The 20720-nt window shown below is 39.1% G+C and overlaps 1 protein-coding gene across 2 annotated transcripts in view; it reads right to left on the reverse strand.

Moving 5' to 3' along the window:
• Positions 1–3358: 3358 nt before the first annotated feature.
• The window catches only part of TMEM200A (transmembrane protein 200A), a 73289-nt gene continuing 55927 nt past the window's right edge, over positions 3359–20720 (reverse strand). For both annotated transcript variants that reach the window (XM_036903812.2, XM_036903810.2), the window contains exon 2: positions 3359–6307. In XM_036903812.2, coding sequence (XP_036759707.1) covers positions 4816–6291 — 1476 coding nt within the window. In that variant the 5' untranslated portion in view covers positions 6292–6307 and the 3' untranslated portion in view covers positions 3359–4815. The remainder of the gene's footprint in view (positions 6308–20720) is intronic.

Here is a 20720-nt window from a genome sequence, read left to right on the forward strand (position 1 = left end):
CCAAGGTTGAGTGACCTAATTCTGTCATTTTAATGAGCCCTGTTCTTGGGCAGGCCTGATTTTTAAATTACTATGTCAAGAAGGCATCAATGAGCATACAGAACTTCAATAAAGCTGGCCTTGTGCCACTATCCTGAGAGAAACGGCATATAGAGAGAAACCAACTGAATTATATCAGTTTGAATTCAGATCACAAAGGACTTAAATAATTAAATGGGGATCTGATCCAATATCAAGGTTATATACTCTTATTGATATAAGGTCTAAAATAGAATTACATATTGGGGGAGGGTAATGGCAATTCATTGAAAGTAAGAGACAGGATAATCCATGTATGGCTGCTCTTACAGTTCCTACTGAGAGAACAAATGATTAAGATCTTTGACTCACCCAAATGCCATAGCAGCTGGACATATATCACCAGGCAGACTGACACTTTAATGTTTAAAACCAGCAGGACTGGTTTCTATACAGGCTTTGAGGGGAAGATTCATTCCCATGCTTTTTCCAGCATCTAGAGCTTTGTTCCTTGCATTTCTTGGCTTATGGTTTTTCCTTCCACCTTTAAATCCAGGATTGTGGCATCCTCCATTCTCTCTGGTTGGGTGACATTGTCTCTTCTCTAGTCCAATCTTCCTCTACCTCCTTTTTATAAGGGCCCTTGTGATTACACTGGGCCTGCCTGATAACCCAGGATAATCTCCCCCATCTCAATAACCTTAGAGTTGCAAGTCTGTAGTGCCACATGAGGTAACATTCACAGGTTCTGGGAAATAAGACATGGACATTTTTAGGAGGTCTTATTCACCTTACCACAGGGTTTATACTTGGGGGTAGGGTGGGGACAGGGTAAAGACTAGAAAGCTGTTAGGTGGCCAATTTCAGAGAGTAATAGCACAGATGTCTTGAATGCTCACTATGTACCCACCCAGACACCATTCCGGACCCTCTATAAGCATCAACCCATTTAGTCTACAGCAACTGGAGAGTAGGGCTGCCAGCTGGATGGTCCACACCAGTGGTCTTGCCTCAACACTTCTCAGCACTTCTGATGGTCAGTGTCCATGCCAAGGCCACTCAACCAGAAAGTGGCAAAGCTAGATGCAAATCCTGGTCCTCTGGCTCCAACATCCATTGAGTCCAGCCACTCTGCTCTCCTGCCATTCCTGCTCTCGTCATTTGAGAAGTAAACTGCAGCAAAGAGATAGTGACAGGCAGGGGATCTTCGCCCAAAGGCACCAAGAACCCTGGATCTTTAGAGTTAGGACTTTGTAGCTTATGATTTTATTCATCTCACTTCACAGTTGAGGAATTTAAAGCTTGAAATTAAGAAAGTAAATTAAAATCAAATTAATCAAAATTGAGAGATTAAGTGATTTCTCAAGGCTACACAGCTAGTGTGGTAAAGCCATTGGGGACATCCTGTGCTCTTCTTACCTACTCAAGGCTAAGAACAATCACTCAGCTCTCGCACTTTTCATAGGCACACCCCATTTTATGGGCTGAATTATGTCCCCCACCCCCAAATTCATCTGCTAAAGTCCTAACCCCCTGTACCTCAGAATGTAACCATATTTGGAGATTGGTAGGGCCTTCAACAAGGTGGTTAAGGTGAAATGAGGCCTATAAAATGGGCTGTAAATCCAATATGACTAGTGTCCTTAAAAGAAGAGAGAGACACAAGAGATGTACATGCAGAGGAAAGGCCTGTGAGGACACAGGGAGAAGACAGCCTTTTGTAAGCCGAGGAGAGGAGCCTCAGGAGAAACCAGACACCTTGATTTTGGAGTTCCACCCTAAGTCTGTGAGAAAACAAATGACTATTGCTTAAGCTATCCAGTCCGTAGTATTTTGTTCTGGCAGCCTCAGCAAATGAATATGCCCCAGGTAGGTAGGCCACAGGCCTTAGAAACTCCGGGTTGGAGGCAGCTTAGCCCATGGTCCAGATTCCTGGGGTTTCCCAAAGAAAGAAATGGAGTTCCTAGATGATTTTTAGTATTTATAAAACCCTAAGGGAAATGTACAAAATGCAGTCTAACTAAAATTCCAAGTTTCATACCTTTTGGGTGAACTTGTATCAAGTTAGTATGGTAACCTCAGCTGTCTGATATTCATCTGAGGCTTTAATTAGCAATGTGTATCTGATTGACTTAAAATGAGAAAGTTAATATTTGTATTTATTCTAATTATTTATAATAAAGTTGATTTGTTTGGTAAACAAAAATCTCAGGCATTTTAATGGAGAGAAGCTTGAATAGGAATTACTGCTTTGAGCCCCACTTCCTGTATTTCAATCCTCCAAGACCCATGCTGTTTAATCCTCTTAAAATTGACAGAACTCTTCCATGGGTGAACTGAGCAAATTACATGGATTTAGTCATCTGTCACATAAGGGGTGCTGAAAGCCATTGTTTTCAAATCTGCGAGTATCACTGACATTTGCTAGATGCCATATATCTGGTTATTTTCCTGAGAGTCAATGAAATCTAAAGTGAAAATGATCCCAATTGTATTAATGATATATATAATGATATGTATATGATATATCATTATATCATGAGAGCCAATACCTCTGTGTATGTGTGTATATGTATATACATACACATACATACACACACACACACACACACACACACACACACACACACAGATTTATTTTGAGGGATTGGCTCTCGTGATTGTGGAGGCTGAGAAGTTCCACAATTTGCCATCTGCAAGCTAGAGAGACCCAGGGAAGCTGGCAGTGCAGGTGTAGTCCAAACCTGAAGGTCTGAGAACCAGGGGTGCCAAAGGTGTAACCCATAATCTGAGGTTGAAGAGCCAAAGGATCAAGGGCACCCATGTCCAAGGGCAGGAGAAGATTAGATATCCCAGGTCAAGCAGAAACAGCAAATTTGCTTTTCCTCTGCCTCTTTGTTCTTTCCAGGCCCTCAACAGAGTGGATGATATCCACCCAAACTAGGGAAGGTGATCGTTTTTTACTCAGTTTACCAATTCAAATGCTAATCTCTACTGGACACACCCTCACAAACACATCTCAAAATCTGGGGCATCCTTAGCGAAGGCAAGTTGACACATAAAGTTAACGATCACACCGTGAGAATGAAATATGAAAACAGCCTAATTCAAAAGGTGGAATAGACCCAGCTCTTTAATCTAATAGAAGCAAAACAAAAAAGCCACAGCACCAACATGTCCTAGAGTATCAAGCATAGATACTGTCAATAGATGTATCTGAAAATATGCTCATGTATATTTTTTTAAAAGTATATACTTTCAAAGCATATATTTGAAAAAAAAACTTTAAACAGAAACACACTATTTCAAAAAATCATAGCAAATGTATGAAGAACACAAATTTCTATGAAGAACAGAAGTTTATTAAATGCTTTATAGTAAAATATTGGGCCCACTCTGTTACAATACACAGGCTTGATGTTCTAACAAGTCAGGAAAACTCATGATGCCAGTACAGGTGGATTGTGGGGAGCTACAAATAGAAATATATCTTCCTTTTCTTCCACAACAACTGTAATACTGATGTTCAGAAATGTTTAGGCATTGGAAAAGGCCTATAAAATTTCCTGAGTATGCCATTAAACAATTCTTTAAAATTATGTTACCTTAACGGAAAACATGAAGATATTTTGATGGAAACATCTATTTGGATATTTATTATCTTCAGTAACTGAGAACCACAATCCTAAAAATGTATTATACTATAAGAAAGTCTTTGGAGTTATCATAAGGCTTTCCAGCACAAGGTAAATTTCAAGGCAATTTGTCAAGGACTAAATTTTCTTGAACCATCAAGCTAGTGATATGCGAAGATAAAAAGAAATGTCAAGGTAAGCTGATTATTTCCCAAATAACAGGATCCAAAAAATACTGGGGGGAAATAGGGTGTGGGAATGAGTGCATATTGGGTGATTATAGAAATGAGTAGGAAAATGTACTGAGACTAGTTAGCATTAACTACCATATAATATATTTTCATTCATTAGTCAACATTTTCTTCATGTATACAATTATTTCAGGAAAGCATTTCTAAAAACTAAATTGGTTCATTCATTTATCAAGCGAAAGAAAGTTTGATTCTGAATATCTAAATTTATAGCTAACAGCATTTTGATATTTACCCCTAAGAGTGGCTGGCATTCTTAGCATGGTTCCCGAATACCTGGCTTCTTGATAAAATATTACTAAAATAGAACTGATGTTGAAAAATACTACCTACCTAGAACTCACAGTACAAGTCACAACCAACTGAACCAATTCATATCAATTAGCTCACACAGAACTAAACCAATTTGATCAATTCATGTTAGCTCACCCTGAAGCTAGATGTTTTGAAAAAAAATAATTTTACTAATTCTACATGAAAGCAATTGCTCAGAAAAATCATACTTAAGATTTTCCCTTACACTCATTTATAAAGACATATTGAGTCTTGGGCCTAAATTTGGTACTTCTAGTCCACACTTTGGTATCTTACCTTTTCCAAACTGACCATCAATGAAAGAACTTAAAGTAAAGGAGCTTTACTTCAGATGGAAGCATTTTGTAATCATATTAATAAGAGAAAGCATGCCTTCAATGGAATGGAAAAAAATAAAATCCTATCTGATAATACAGAATACTGCAGTCCTAAGTAACCCAAACATACAACCATCTCTATCAGAGAATTAAGCAGTCAGGTCTAATACACTACAAACCATTTGATTAAAAGGGTTTATAACCAATGCCTTAACAAGGAAAGACTGGTGAAAATAGTTTTAAAATATATAGCCTTGTAAAATGATATATTTTTTAACATTAAAACCTTGTTTCAGAAGTTCCCCGTTTTAGGTTGTTACTCAAGAACTCATCATGTTCAAAACTCAAATTATTGTGAGATCTTGAAATCATAAGAAGCTTCTCTTTATTGGTAAAGTCTTTTTTCATTGCAGCTTGGGGCACAAGCAACCTCTCCATTGGGTCCTCTTTGTTCTCTAGTTTCATATATCCTTTGCTGTTGCTTCTATCCAACCGGGGCCAGCTTGGATGCTTCCGTTGCTCTGCCTGAACAGTAAGGGTGGAGGGACCCCGGTCTAAGTCTAAAGATTTTGAATGGGATGAGAGCAAATGCAAGGATGTGTTGGACCCAAACTGTCTTCTAGCAGCCCCGGGAGACAAGAGCTGTCCAGCCCCAGGTCCAAGGGCCACAGAGGACTTGTGCTGACTTGACAACGACTCCCCCATGGAATTATTCCGCGGGAACACTGTGCTGACCTGCTGGAAGGACTCACTGGTGTTGGGCAAAGGGACCGCAAGGGAATCCATTGACAGGTTCCTTGACCTACTTTTGAGGTTCTCAGCATCCTCGGTGATGTTATCTATACTGGGTTCATCAATAACACAGTTATTAAGCTTGATCACAGGCAGTGTAAAAGCACTGATGGATGATGACACAATTGTTTTGGTTTCACACTTCTTAGGGGCGTTGGTCTTATCATCGGTTGTCTTGGAAGGAGGTGGACAGAGGCCAAAGACAGACACAGAGCTGTCAGACAGCAAAGGTGGCATAAGATGTCCCAAACTCTTGCTTTCATCAAGCACAAGTTCATCCTCCTCAACGGAGCTGTCCATCCGAAAACTGCTCCTAAATCCCGAGAAAGAGGCAATGGTGTTTGCCGCCAGTCTCGAGGCACAGGAGTTGCCGTTCTGTTTTACTTCCGTTTCTCCCATCAAACCAGTGTAGATGCCATTCATATGCTTTTGCTCCTTGATTCTTAGCGTGTGGATGTCGATGACGGTGGAATAGATATCCCTCATGTGTATGATTTTGGTTTCTTTGTCACGGTTCTCGTGAAGTATGGCATTAGCACAGATGAAAACAAAAATGCCGATTCCCATTGTGAAAGGGCCGAGTAGTTTCATTTTGTCTGAATGTAAATGCTGCTCAAAGAAGCGAACCACCACACCACCTTGGTTCCTAATGACCTGAGTTTCGTTTGTTGACAGTGTTGTCTCAGCATCAATAAAATGTTCTTTTTGGGGCCAATATCCAAGGACAGCCATTGCAATTCCTGCAATGGAGATAAGCACTCCTAAAATGAGGAAAAAACCAGATGGAGAATAAAGCCGGATTTTGCCTCTAACAACCACAATGTCTGCCCGAGGCCGACGCCTGACTGGTTTCTTCTCTTGAGCAGCAGGGGATGGGCTGAGGTTGACATGATGCTGTGATCTGGCCGAGTCTTGCCTTTTCAAGGCGGCCAGGCCAGTTATCACTCCACCAGTTGCTATCATAGCTTGGTCTTTTATTCTGAAAAGAAGGGAAAAAGATGATAATCTAAATATGTTGGGGGGTATGCTCATCAGTTCAACCATTATTTATATACTTTTGTAGTTGTTTCATATAATGAAATGGAACAGAAGAACACATTTTTGACATAGTTTTGTTTACTAACTAACGTACAATTCTGTAGATTTCCTCTTTGGCTGAATTAGTGTTTCTATTATCAATGAAAGGTGAGCTCAAGGTATATTGTACTCAAATAATTTTATCACTTATTATATAAAACAGTCTCCTGGTCACAAGATACTCTTTCTCTCTGCGCGCGTGCGCGCGCGCGCGCGCGCGCACACACACACACACACACACACACACACACTCCTATTGATTATCTGTGTTATTTTAAAGAAATGGAAAAATCCCGAACACTTAATAGGACCCAAACAATCAAATCATAGACTTACTAAAAGAATATATTGCACCAACCCATGATTCCCAGACCACTCTTATGAAAGTCATCAGTGAACCCCTAACTACCACATTTAATTTCTCCCTCTCAATTCTCATCTTTCTTACTTCTCTGTCTCCATGAATATTGATGACCCTTTCTTTCTTGAAACTCTCTCTTGTCCAGTCTTTTATGACCCTAAGTCTTCCCTGGCCTCATTGACTATTTCAATTTTGGCTCATTGTCCCTCACCATAAAGGTACATACATCACCTTCCCTTGAGAGCCGTGGCCTTGGCCATCTACTCCTTACAGCCTCCCACGGCATTCATATCCTCTCCTGCACCTTCCACCATTTCCTTTATGCTAATGGATCCCAAGTCTGTATTTCAAATCATAGCCTAAGTTTCAATTTCACATTTCCAGCTCTCCACTGGAGAACATATGTACATTCCTGCACTGCCAGCAAAGCTGAGCTCACATCTCACAGGTCTGCTTGCCTTGTCTGACTTTTTTCATGGTGTCAGTTCCCAGACTTGCCTCTTCCATTATCTTTAAATTCTCCCTTTCTTCTTCCTCTCATTTTTCAGTCAGGTTCTGCATCCCAGACCTTTTTTCTGTATAATGCCTCTCAATTCTACCTCTCCATTCCAATCCTACTCTTTGTAGCCCAGTGCAGCTCTCACTATCTCTTACTAGACCATTACAAAACCTCCTGACTGGTCTTCTAAACTCCAATTTCTCCTCCTCCACAATCAAGCTCACACACTGAGGGCAGATTAATCATCTGTTAAATTATCCTATTACACAGCTCTCAAGTTGTTTAAAGATGGAATAATGGATAAACTATTCCCTACCACCTACCGAAGTTTAATCTGGGATTTCAGACCCATGAAATTTAGCTTTATCTCTAACTGCTCCCTTTCATTTATGTAAAACTAAAGCCCAGTAATACTTCCTATACTCCATACTACACTGTTTCTGAGACTTTGCTAATGTTCATCCATCTAGATCGTCCAGCTAGACCCCCTTCACTTCACAAGTTAACATCTGGCTGCTCATTCAAGCTCATAATCCACTTTTTCTGTAAAGCATCCTCTGACTGATTCAGCAGTCCCACACAAGTTCTCATTCTCAGAGCTCTCGTTCTTCATTTTAGCAAGTTTTCTATGGCACTCGCTGTATTATAATGTCTCTGTTCTTCTACTTGTGGTCAAGAGTCAAGTTTAACTCATATATTTATTACCAGAAACATTCAATATAGCACCTTGCACATAACCAGTATTCAAGAAATACTTGCTAAAATGCTCAATAAGGGGGGTAATTCTTTTCCTGAAATTTGCTGGATGACCTTATTACTATACAACTTACCCAGTTAAACATATGAACAAACAAAATTAATACCAAAACAAAAAGCAACATTTTGTGAGTAAAAATTAGGTGGTAAAATATTTGTCATTATTTGTAATGAACATTTCTCAAGCTGCCAGATCTGGCTGGTAGGAAATGGAGGATATTTTAAGACCCACAAGGTCTCAGGCAAATTTCTGAGAGTGTTTCTTCACGCAACAGCACTGGGGAAATCAAGTTCTTCCTTTGAATGTCTGTTTATGATTTCTGAATTGTGTTTAAATAACGGGGTTGTGGATGGTATCTACAGTTTTAGTTAGCTGAACAAGCTGGTGAGTAAAGCAGCCTTCACTGGAATTATAACTAAGATTAAAATAGTTTAACACTTGAAGAACAAACATTGCAAACTATTACAACCCACAGCTCTAGTCTGTGAGTTTACGGAAGCACACACACTATAGTTTAGAATTTCTCACAAACCTTGGCTAAAGCAAAGCTTAGTTTCAACCTCTGTTTTCTTGAACCAAAAATAGTTGCAGATGTTTGAGTACAATGTTTAGATTAGATAGCAGCCATCTCACTCAGTTATATCCATATAGCAGGGTAAGATTTCATCTGAAATCCTTCTCAATAGAATGAAACAAGGGAAGAAGGCTTTCATCTGCTGTAAAAGCAGCCACTGTGAATTACCATTCCACACAGATTCCTAGTCCTCCCCCACTTGTTAAACCATTCTCTGCAAAGCATTGCCATTTTTTATTCCTATGGCTCATAGTGAAAGGTGGCTGGAAGAGAAAAAAATATTTTGAGAAAGAGAGAAAGATAAAAAGGTGGAAAGAGCAATGAGGGACTAGGCTCCTCTGAGAGCAAGCAAAGCAGGTTAGACTAGACAGGGAGAAAGGACCAGGGCCCTTAAGAGTGTGGACACTGATGGACAACGAAAGGACAGAAGACTCCTGGAGGGGTTCAGGAGTTAAGAATAGAATGGGGGGAAGCGAAAGGGTCACACAGCTCTTCAGCCAGTCTACCATGGCCAGGCCCAGACAGGGGCAGGCACCACTAGGGGTCCACGACTCCCGAGGATTGGCAAGCCCAGGCTGGGTACCAATGAAGTATGGTTGATGTACAATATTATATTGGTTTCATGCATATAATATAGTGATTTGATGATTACACTTATTTACCTTGAAGAGAATAAATGTCCTCCTTTTATTCCATTCAAGGCAATTCAACACTAAGTGAGCCTTTGTTATGCATCACTGCTCCAAGCTGACCCTGAGGGGAAAGCAAAGGTGCGTAAACTCAGTCACTGCTTAAGATCCAGAAACCTCCTGGAGGAGATAACATAGCTAAGCGAAACCCAGTGAAATAACCCATAACCCCTAGCAGGCACGTTTCAATTAGGGAGGTTCTTTACAACAGGCTTCCTGAAGGGAACACGTATTCTAACATTTACCTCAGGAACAAAGTCAAGTGAATGGAATTTCAGGTGAGGTTAAGATAAAGAAAGCCTGTTGAACAATCTTTGGCCTGCCTCCCGTCCCCAGCTCAGTGCTGACAGAGGAGAGTGGGTAAGGCTCGAATGGAAGGGCTGGCCTAGGTCTTGAAGGTAGCAAGTGTCATTCCTTGATGCTTGACTTTTATACTCCTACTCAATGGAGTTGGAGTAAGCAAATACTACGTGCGTAATCTTAGGAAAATTAATCTCAACTTGCAGATAAAAGCAGTAAGGAGGGGCTGATCTTGGGAATGGTATGTGGAAGCTAAAGGCAGTTTTGCAATAAGAAACCCAGTAAATAAATGAAAACCATAAAACCCAGAGGTACCTGTGTCTTCAACCTGCAATGTCAACTTGCTCCAAAGGGCTTCAGTATATGCAGGAACAGCCTTAATCTTTTTAATTTATGCCACAAAGCCACTTGTCCCCAACCCTACACTTTCATCCCTGCTTTTTTTTTTTTTTTTTTGCTGTTGGGGAGATAGGGACCCTGTTGACTACAGTCTTCTTATTGTTACAAACTATACGATTCTTCTAAGTTTTAATAGTAACAATTGTAATAATGATATTTACACACACTGCTTGTGGTCAGGCACTGTTTTAAGTGCTCTAGGTATAGGAACATACTGATTCTCACAACAGTTCTGGAAGTGGGTATCATCATCTCCACTTTGCAGATGAGAAAACTGAGGCCCAGAGAGTTTAGGTAACTTGTCTGAGGTCATGCAGCTCAGGCGTAGGTCCAGAGCCTGTGCTCTCACAGAATCTGAGATGGAGCTAGGCCTCCAAATTTGCTTCCATTTCAGGTTTTCTTTCCCAGGCAGACTTCTTATTTTGATTCTGGTTTCCATCAGAACATACTCTAAAGAATGCTCTTTGACTTTACAACTGTGACTATGGACCAATCATCTTCCATTTCTCAAGTTACAGTGACCACCTGGGAAAAGCCATGGGGAATGGATGAGCCTGAAGGCCTGTCCTTGGGTGAACATCTGGCCTCTGACCCCTGTCTACATCCCCTTCAGCATATGAAGGTGCAGACTCAGAACACACCCCTCTATACCTCTATACTCCTCCTCTTTGCTCTCTACTATCCCTGACAGGGAAGGACTGGGACACACATCCTCAAAGTTCCAAGAATCTTACTACACTGAATTTCATTTTGTTAACTTGGGCAGAGATATTTTATTTATCAATCTCTCTTCATCCAAAATTTCACCCAAACTTTTGGAACTTGAAGAAAAGCCCTGTGGTATTTATTTCACTAGAGACCTCCTCCTAGGTAGACATTGTTACTTTGTGTAGATATTCATTCATATAATTACCAAAACTGATACCTGATACTGCAGTTATAGTTACAGGGATCAAAATATGTATCCTGGTCTGAAGAATATCATGATTAGCAACTCTCTTTTTGAGGACGCCATTTGCCTAGGTGTAAATAAACTTAAGCAGAGGGTCAGTCACACTCAGTTTCCAAATTCTCCAAAAAGATACCATGATTTTGTTAAAAGCCAAACTAAAAGATAAGTAGGAATATATTCTTCTCTTGACACCAAAAAGAAATTAGTTTGGCTACATGTTAATCATCCTATTTTCCATTCCCAGTGTTTATAAATTAGCCACAACTTTGTTAGCAACAGCCATCAAGACTACCAGTTTACAATTTGCACAACACACCTTCTTCCTCACTGTGCAAATCTGGATCCTGCTGGGCCATCTCCAGGCCTTTACCATCACAGCCATTATTTGCAGGCCTTGGAAATCATCAGCAGGAACTCAATCTCATTCGCTACCTTTCTCACTGAGATATAGACTCTTGCACTCATTCAAGCACTCTACTCTTGTCTACTTGCCCACCTAGTGCTCATCTTCCCTCTGGACCACATTCATTCTACCCCTTTCAGCTGAAAGCTCTTTCTCCTTGACTGAGAGGATCTTTACTTTGTGCATCAGATGTTAACACTACACCATGCCGTCTAATCATCAGGCTTATCCTCTCTGGTACTTGCTCTGATAATAATTTTACAAGCCTTGTTTGTTGTCCTTTACCCATTTTACAAGCTTAGGAACATTCTGGAACTTGCTTTTCATGGCACTAGTGCATACTGGTTTTTAGTATTCACACCCTCATGGAAGTTTACCACACCGACCTGTTCTGACCACACTGTGAATCTATATACATCAGGTGTGGCTAAAGATGAACTCACACACTTATATTTGAGATAAATATAGGTAAATAGACTTACAGAGTAGAGAGATTTTAGAAGTCTTTTTTGAATTAGACATTCCTTTTAGCCAACTAAGGACCAAGAAGAATGTTGTCTAAGATCTCACAACGAATTATCAGAAAGAATGGGACTGGAATTTAAGTTGTCAGATTCCCAGTCCAGTATTCATTCTTGGTTAAATAGTCTTCTTCCTATTGTTTTTCATGCTATCCCAATGCCTTGCAGGGTGTCTGGAATGTAATAAATGCTCAGCAAGTTTATCTGTTGAATGTGAACTGACTTGAGAAAGCTTGAATATGACTGAAATGTGTTAACTAGTAGGGACACGAAGTTAACAACTGGTCCTTGACTTCAAGGAGTTTGGAGTCCGGTGGAAAAGCAAAGTACACATTTAAAATGAAATGAACTAATTGCTGTGATGGAGTTATACAGGAGGATGCTTTTCCCCACAGTCTGGAGGTATTAGTGGGGGCTTCCAAGAGGCAGCAGCAGTTCATGGAGGCTTGGCCCATTTTGCCATGGAGTTGGCCATGCAGACAGATTCTAATTCATCTTTGTTCCTCCCTATTTCACAAGGGTCCTTGCCTAATGATTTCTCTTCATCTTCTCACCTAAAGTGTGCCTATTATTTTAAATATATTTGATACTGTCTAACTTACATGTTTGAATTTTTATTCTTATCTTGAAGGTTAAAAATTCACCAGAATGTGAGGCTCTCTGCCAAAAGGAAGTAAAAATTAATCTATGCCTTCAGGACCAAACACAAACATTCTATAAAACCCCATGTGGTACCCACAAATGTGACAGATGGGAATATTTTCTGTTCAAGCTAGAACAGTTTTAGGACTTTCTTCCCTGTAGAGGCATTTTAAACCTTTAGAGTAAGATTTTTAATCTATATCTTTACCAGGGTTGAAAGAGAAAATGTCTATGGGTGACTAAAAGTTCAATCATATTAAATTAAAAAAAATAAGAATAGAATAGAAATCTTTTTTAATGTGTGTCACAACGGTTTTGCACATGGACACTGGAATCAGACAGACTTGGCAGCCACACAACCTTGGATAGTTGTTTTAAAATCTCCTTGTCTCAATTCTTCCACCTGTAAAATGGCAAAAACCTTTAATACATAGCATATGTATTCTGGAGGCAGAAGACTTGGGTGGGTGGGTGAATCCCTACACACTACTTAACAGCTACATTTGAACTGAATCAACCTCACTTTCCCCATCTGTAAAATAGGGACAGTAAAAGTACCTATCAGGTTTTGTAAAGCAAAGAAAATAAGCTCAGTGCCTGACAACTAAGCTCCACATTAGTGCCATTAGCTGTGTCTAATTTTTAAGGGTAAAATGAAGCAATATATGTAAAGTGTTTACCAGAGTGCTACTTACAATAAATTCTCAATAAACAACAGCTATTATAGTTAACTCTTCATTACTCAGTAATAGTAACTCATTGTTCAGCTGGGTAAACCAAAACACATTTTAATATAGAAAGTTAAATAATTACTGATGGTTCACAGTATATGGAGAGGAAATTATGACTTCAAGTTTGTACTGGGACTTAGAGTCAAAATCTATCTAAAGGGAGACTGTGGAGACTGGCAGAGGCATTAATCATTCAGTAGTTGCAAAGAAGAGTTGAGTTTATATGAAGAGAGAGGCAGTTGGGAGAGTATAGGAAGAATAAGGTACGTCTTTCTTTTTAATTCACTCTGTTTCTTCAGATTTGGAGAACTTATCTTATGACAAAAAATAATAGCGATAATAAAAACAAGGTAGAAAAATTAAAACCAGATTATCTGATAATTTTGCTTATCTTAGTGATGCAATTGAATTAACACGAGTAATCCGATCAATTCTGCAAAGATCAATTCTGTTTCCAGTGGGACACCTGGGCATAAAACAGACTGAAAAGGAAGAGGAATATGGGGCTTGGGGCTATGGGGACTAGAGAAGATGCCATAAGGGTGATAGAAAGTGAAAATCTGAAAAATGTTAACTCTGTAACAAGAAGTTTAAGCTATGATTTCACATATTTGTTAAGACCTTTGCTGGTCTGCCTCGGAGAGAATGGTTTTTTAATATTCAATGGATTCCTACATCTGCATGAGTGCTAGAACTAAAGGAAAGTGCAGAACTTTTATAATTAGCAGAACGGTACTCAAGTCATTAAATATAAAATATCACCTTATGGTCAAGTATATCCTAAGCATGCAGAAAATGCTAGGAATAGAGATTGCACTTGGAAATCTATACATGTTCTTTGCTGCTGATGCCCTCAAAACCTGCTGGCCTGACAAAACAGTAAAATACAGGCCCAAACCAATTATGAGCTGTGTAACAATGACATGGAACAGCTACTCTCCACAAAGTAAAAGTCATAAGGCCTGCGGAACACAAAAGTCTTCAGGCGGCCAAATAACAGATCCATAATGGGCTGTTAGAAAAATCCCTGCTGAGACCAAGTGGGAGGCATTGTCTGCAGGAACAGAAGGAATTAGAAGACTATTTCTCCCAAAGTAGAAGTAACCTTCTTGCCTAGTACCCTAATTCCTCAAATCTGGACAAGCTCTTACAATGACTGCCACCGCCCCACCCCCCTAGTTTTCTGCGTTTCCTGGCAGGAAGTTGATTTGAAATTGGTGTTAAGAAGTTATTGTTAAGCAAGTCACAAATTACTAAAACGTAGGAAATTAGCTGAGATATTCCTGAATAAAGAGCTGAAGCACTTAAAATCACAAATTGGACATTTTATAGAGATTCCTCTTCTACAGAAGAATATATGCAGTGACTTCACTTAGCATTATGGATCATTCTGTTGGGCTTGCTAATTTAAAATTTAAAAAAAAATTGAAGGCTAATTTAATGTAGACTTTGAGATAAAAACACAGAACCAGAGAAAACAGAAAATGGCTAAAATCACTAACCAGACTAAATCAGAAATTCACAAAGGAAAGATTTACTTATAAACTCTAAGCACAGAGGACAATTCTACCTACTGGGTATAAGGTCACATAAAGGATGGATTAAGAATTGGTATCTGTCTATAAGAAATTTATAATCTAGAATATGCTCAAGGATAAAGCTGTGCATCATAAAGCAAATCCTTTATCAGGACTTATTCATTGCATCTGTACCTGGGTCACCCGACTTATTCACAAAGCTCTCTTCTGGCCTTCAGAGGGAGTGTGGCTTTATTTCTTCCCCCAAAGCTCAGTCCTCACTGATGATATTTGGTTACTCTAGCTTTACAACCTGGAGTCGCTTATGGAAATGGCTTCTGTTCGAGAATACCCTGAAACTTCAGAATTATTATTCTCATAACACATGGAGCAGCAAAAGGTGGACAGAGATCTTCAGTCTTATTATGAGAGGGAAACTGGACTCGGGTTTTGCAAAGGGTTCTCCTGCTTAGCCTGATTTACATGCATCTCCTCATAAAGATGACAGAGTAAGACAGAATTTCATTTAATTTCATGCTCTGGAATTAAAGCTTTGTTCTGACCCCTCCATGTACCCTGCTTCATCCCTTGAGTGCAGTACACCCTTGTAAGTCTACAGAGGCCCATGAGTCATCCCAGTGGGGAAGAGTCTGTGCTGGCAGAGCCTTACGGCAGGAGCAGGGTAGGGTGGTGGGAAGGGGACAGTCCCTCGCATGCCAGGTTAGCCCTTGTGCCTTTTTCCTCCTTCATCTGAACCCATCGAAGGTATATTTACACTGAACTTTCCTCCAGGGCCTTAACATCCCTCAGGCTTATTTAAGATGAGTTTATGCCAAGGTTGAGCTGTTCTATAATTTTATGTAACTTCAATCTGAGTTTTAAAAATGTTCAGTCTCGATTTTAGTCATGAAAAAACTAAGTAGTATATATATATATATATATATATATATATACACACACACACACACACACACACACATGCTTTTTAAACAAATACTTAGCATTTGTTTATATTTTTTATCCTCAGTGATACCAGATCCACAGACAAATAGAACTCACTAATTCTTTAAGCATTTTTTTAGGCTTGCTGTAGTTAGATGCTAGACCACAGACCTCATCTGTAGCCTATTGGAATTTAATCAAATGTTTTTTGGCTCATTCACATATTGACTCACTAACTCCTCACAACTCTGAAAAGTAGTTATCAACATCCCCCTTATACCAATGAGCTTAGAGTCCAAGAAGATATGTAATTTGTATGTAAGTAGGTGTTTTAGATTAAGGCCTTTCAAGTTCTGACTATACAACTTCTGTAGCCATTACATTACTTCTGAACTGGCTATATCTTCAAAATGAAAATGATATACAGAATTGAAACAATTGCTCAGCTTGTTCAGGCTTCAATATCTTTTGCTTTAAACCATATGTTTACAGGGTGCCTGGATTATCTTTGTATTACTTTTTGAAGAGGACTCCTTTTTCTTCCTAAATCCACATAAGATAACTAAATCAAGTGATTAAATCAAACATGATTAAATCAAAATAACATTCCTAATTCTTACAGAATGATGTTGCTAATTGATTCAAATGTCTAGTTCATTTTGGAAAGGAGAGAATCTCACTCTCTCTATTTAGCACTGCTCGGCCTGCTTTTAATCCAGATAACCACTTATAATAATGTCAACCTTCTATGTTCCTTTATCTGAGGGATCCATGCCAGTGATGTTGAACATTTATTTCTGCATTCAACAGGTATTTATTGAAGGGCAACTTTGTGCCAAAGCTCTGACGTGAATCTGACATCCTCTGCTCTTATCAGGCTGAAAACCTAGAAACAGGAAGACAAGCAAATGCTAAGAAGCATTTAAAGCACAACAGTGGAAATATTCATGAGGTAGGAGGATGGCCAAAAGGAGACAATGACCTTGGAGGTGGGGGAGGGGAGAATGAGCAGGAGAGGTTTCAGGATGAAGGTGGCCCTTAAGCTGTCCTCGAAGAAGGGAGGGAGAAAAGCAAAAAGGCAGGAAAAAAATCCCAGCAGAGAAAACAGAGAGAAGACGAGCCACAAGCAGAGCACAAACGGACTTGGATGATTTCAGAGTGGTTGGGGATTTGGACCAAAGAAGTGTATCTCTGAATTGGCAGTTCTCAAGAAGTCAGATTTCGGTGGTAAAAATCTCTAAGTCTTGCTTGATGGAGACACCGGTCAGCATCACAGCTCCCCCACCCAGCCCTGCCTGGCTGACTTGGGATCTCGGATAGTAATTTCTTCTCATAAAGTAGTTGAGAAGAAGTCATTTTAGGATTCATTCAGATTGAAATGGAATAAAGCTGACTAACCTAAGGTCACCAGCCTTACTGAAATCAAACTAAATATTAGTTAAATGATGACTTTTTAATAATGATGAATTCCAGAAACAAAGAAAAAAGTTTTTTCCTAGATCTTTTCTAAGAGAACTGCCAAGAAGTTCAAATTATTTGTCTGGAGACTTTGAGGGAAAGTATGAAAACTGAAGAATGAAAAATGAGAAATGAGAGAAGAACTAATGTTGTTTGAGTTCTGATGATTCTCAGGAACTTAACATATATCATCATATTTAATTTTCAGAAAAATTCTAGAATGGAGGGAAAACTGCACCATTTCATTGAGGCTCAGAGAGGATAAGTAATTTGCTCAATGTCACACAGCCTTGGAGTAGAAATGCAAAGTTTCAAATTCAGATCCACTTAGCTCAAAGAGCATGGGATTTCTCCTTCAATCATATTTCACAGGAACTGTAACAGGATTAGAAGAAGGAGTAATAACTGGAAATGTTGAGAGAAAATAAGGAGAAGAAGGGAAGAAAGACTTTATGATTAGGAAGTTAGAACACAGTGAGGAAAACTACGTGATAAAAAGAAAGATCAAAGTAGTCATTTAAAGAAAAATATGGAATACAATTTTATAATGTATTTAAAGGGAGAAATAATATGCATCTCAGAATTGCATGGCACAGTTCCATGACCTCAATACATATGCAAATGTTGGTTATGACAAAATGAATTCAAATTTTAATCTGTATAAAATCCTACTTCTATAAAAATTATCAAAAATGTATGTAAGAAATAAACAAGTTTATTTAAAAAACCCTCAAACCACATCACTCAATGCATAGATAAAACAAAGGTCAACTATTCCAAAAAGTAAGTAATGTTGGCAACATTCTTAATCTATTTAGTTTCTTATGTATCTTATTACTGTGAGGAATAATTTTTGGTATCTTATCTCTTTACTGCTGCAAATTTTACCATCTGTCTCCAAATCTGAGAAGGATATTAAAAATGACTCCTCTCACCCTAAGCTGACTGATATTTTCAAACCCAACCCATTTAAAGATTTCACTTTTTCCCTTCAAGTAACACATGAGAAGTACACACTAAGGAAATATCAGCAAAAGGTTTTTTAATTGTTAGCAATGTTTATATAAACGTTTTTCCCTTTCCAGAGGGTAATCTGGTACAAAGTCCTTTTTCCTTCTTGTCAGTTATTTAACACAATGGTTTGACCAACTATTTATGCTACATTCGAATAAAGGAATACTAGGTCATTTTAAAAAATCCACTAAATCATTTAACAACAGGAAGAAATGTTCAATAAATATGTTAATTAAATACCAAAAAACCCTACTATGTGGTAAGTAATCTTATTTATTTGAAAAAATATATTTTATGTATATACACACACATGGCTGGAGACCAGGCCCCAAAATGTTCACCACTGTCTACTGCCAACTGCTGACTGAGCTACACAGATGTCCCTGTTGTAACTACAGGCACACTAGGGAAAGATATACATGGAGACAATATCCAGTTAAGCCATATGGAAAAGACCTCACTCTACAGTCTAACTAAATACAATTTTTAGTTTGCTCATCTATTAATAAACATTCCAAATGTAAGATCACTTAAAATCTGGATTCTCATTTCTTCAGGCTCATGTGCTTCTTTTTTCTTAAAAGTCAAACTACTTTGTTGTGACATCAAGATCAGTTTAAGAGCTACAACTCTGAATTTACAGCATGAATCAGTCAACCAAATGATCAAACTTGTACAAAACTATGGACACATTAACTGTTTTTTAATGACTTCAAAAAGGCCAGCTGACTAGCTAGATACCAGAAGTATAATAACAACACTTATAAATTTCTTAAAGAGTCCAAATGTCTTTGCTACAAGAAAATTATCCCTTTACTATTCTGACCAAACACAGCCTACCAAAGTACTTGGGAGTGGGCCCCCTTGACTTTCTCTCTCTGTAAGGTCTTCTGGGACAAGAGAGCTCCAACACTTGGGAATTCATAATCCCTAACATTCTAGATAATGTCTGAGCAGACATATAAAAGATAATGCTGTAACTATTTATAATAGCCAAGATATGGAAGCAACCAAAGTGTTCATCAGTAGATGAATGGATAAAAGAAGATGTGGTACATATACACAATGGAATACTATTCAGCCATAAGAAAGAAACAAATCCTACCATTTGCAACAACATGGATGGAGCTGGAGGACATTATGCTCAGTGAAATAAGTCAGGCGGATAAAGACAAGTGCCAAATGATTTCCCTCATTTGTGGAGTATAACAACGAAGCAAAACGGAAGGAACAAAATAACAGCAAACTCAGAGACTCCAAGAAGGAATCAGTGGTTACCAAAGGGGAGGGGTGTGGGAGGGTGGGTGAGGAGGGATGGAAAAGGGGATTGAGGGGTATTATGTTTAGTACACATGGTGTGGAGATCATGTCCCCATGTAGCACAGAGTAGCACAGAGAAGGCACATAGTGGATCTGTGGCATCTTGCTGCACTGATGGACAGTGACTGCATTTGGGTATGGGTGGGGACTTGATAATACGGGTAAATGTAGTAACCACATTGTTTTTTCATGTGAAACTTCATAAGAGTGTATATCAATAACACCTTAATAAAAAATTAAAAGAAAAATGATAACGCTGTATATGATTTTAGACAAAGAAATAATTAGGCTCATTTGAAAAGTTCAAAAGCAACATGAAAAAACTAAGCAAAATCAGTACCTGAAAAGAAATCAGCAACAGAAGTCTTGGGGAAGAAGGAGCATTGGACAAGCTCAGATAGAGGATTGACAGTTTGTCAGTACTGGTGTAACCTGTGAGCTGGTTAGAGATGCACACTAACTGGCCCACCAAACCAGAAATGCTGGGGATGGGCCCAGCCATCTGTTTTAACAAGCCCTCCAGGTGACTGATGCCTGTGTAAGTTTGAGAACCACCAAGAAGGAGGATTTTCCTCAATAAATCCACCTGCTACCCAGATGAAGGAGTGGAGAAGGGACTGATGACTGTATTCTTCTAAAACAGGATTCTTTTTCTGGGGTAGAACGAGGTGGGGAAATGAAGGCTGTTACAGAGAAATACATCTCAAGGCAACAGTGTCCAGCAGTGCAGGAGGAAGGGACACTTCTCTTTGCTTCCCGGTGGTCATGGGCTGGCCATGAAGGATGGAAGACATGAGTAGGAAGGAAAAGACAATTAGCATAGATTTCAGGGCTCCCTGCAAAGAGAAAGTGTCCCCTAGTGCTCTCCCTATACCTGAAATTCCTTTAAACAGGGACAATATCTTTATTGTTCATTTGTTCTATTCTTCATTCACAAAAGTGAAGACAGGCTAAGTTCCAGATGCTGCTGGGCACTGGGAACCCAAGACTGAAGAATGACAGGATCTTCACTCCCGAGGAGCTCATAGGCCAGAAAAACACATTTAAGATGAAAGTGCTGGTCATTTCCAGTAAAATGTAATTAATCAACCACAATCCCAATGACTGATTCTCCCCTGCTTAGAAGGAAAGGGTGAAAAAATAAAGCATGAGTAAGGTCTCCACCCCAGGAAGAAAAGGAGAAAGAGGATTAATTTTGTCTAAGTTGTTTTGACTACAATCTGACCTGCTTACTAT

The sequence above is a fragment of the Manis pentadactyla genome, chromosome 12 (assembly GCF_030020395.1).
Source record: "Manis pentadactyla isolate mManPen7 chromosome 12, mManPen7.hap1, whole genome shotgun sequence".
Classification (NCBI taxonomy): domain Eukaryota; kingdom Metazoa; phylum Chordata; class Mammalia; order Pholidota; family Manidae; genus Manis; species Manis pentadactyla.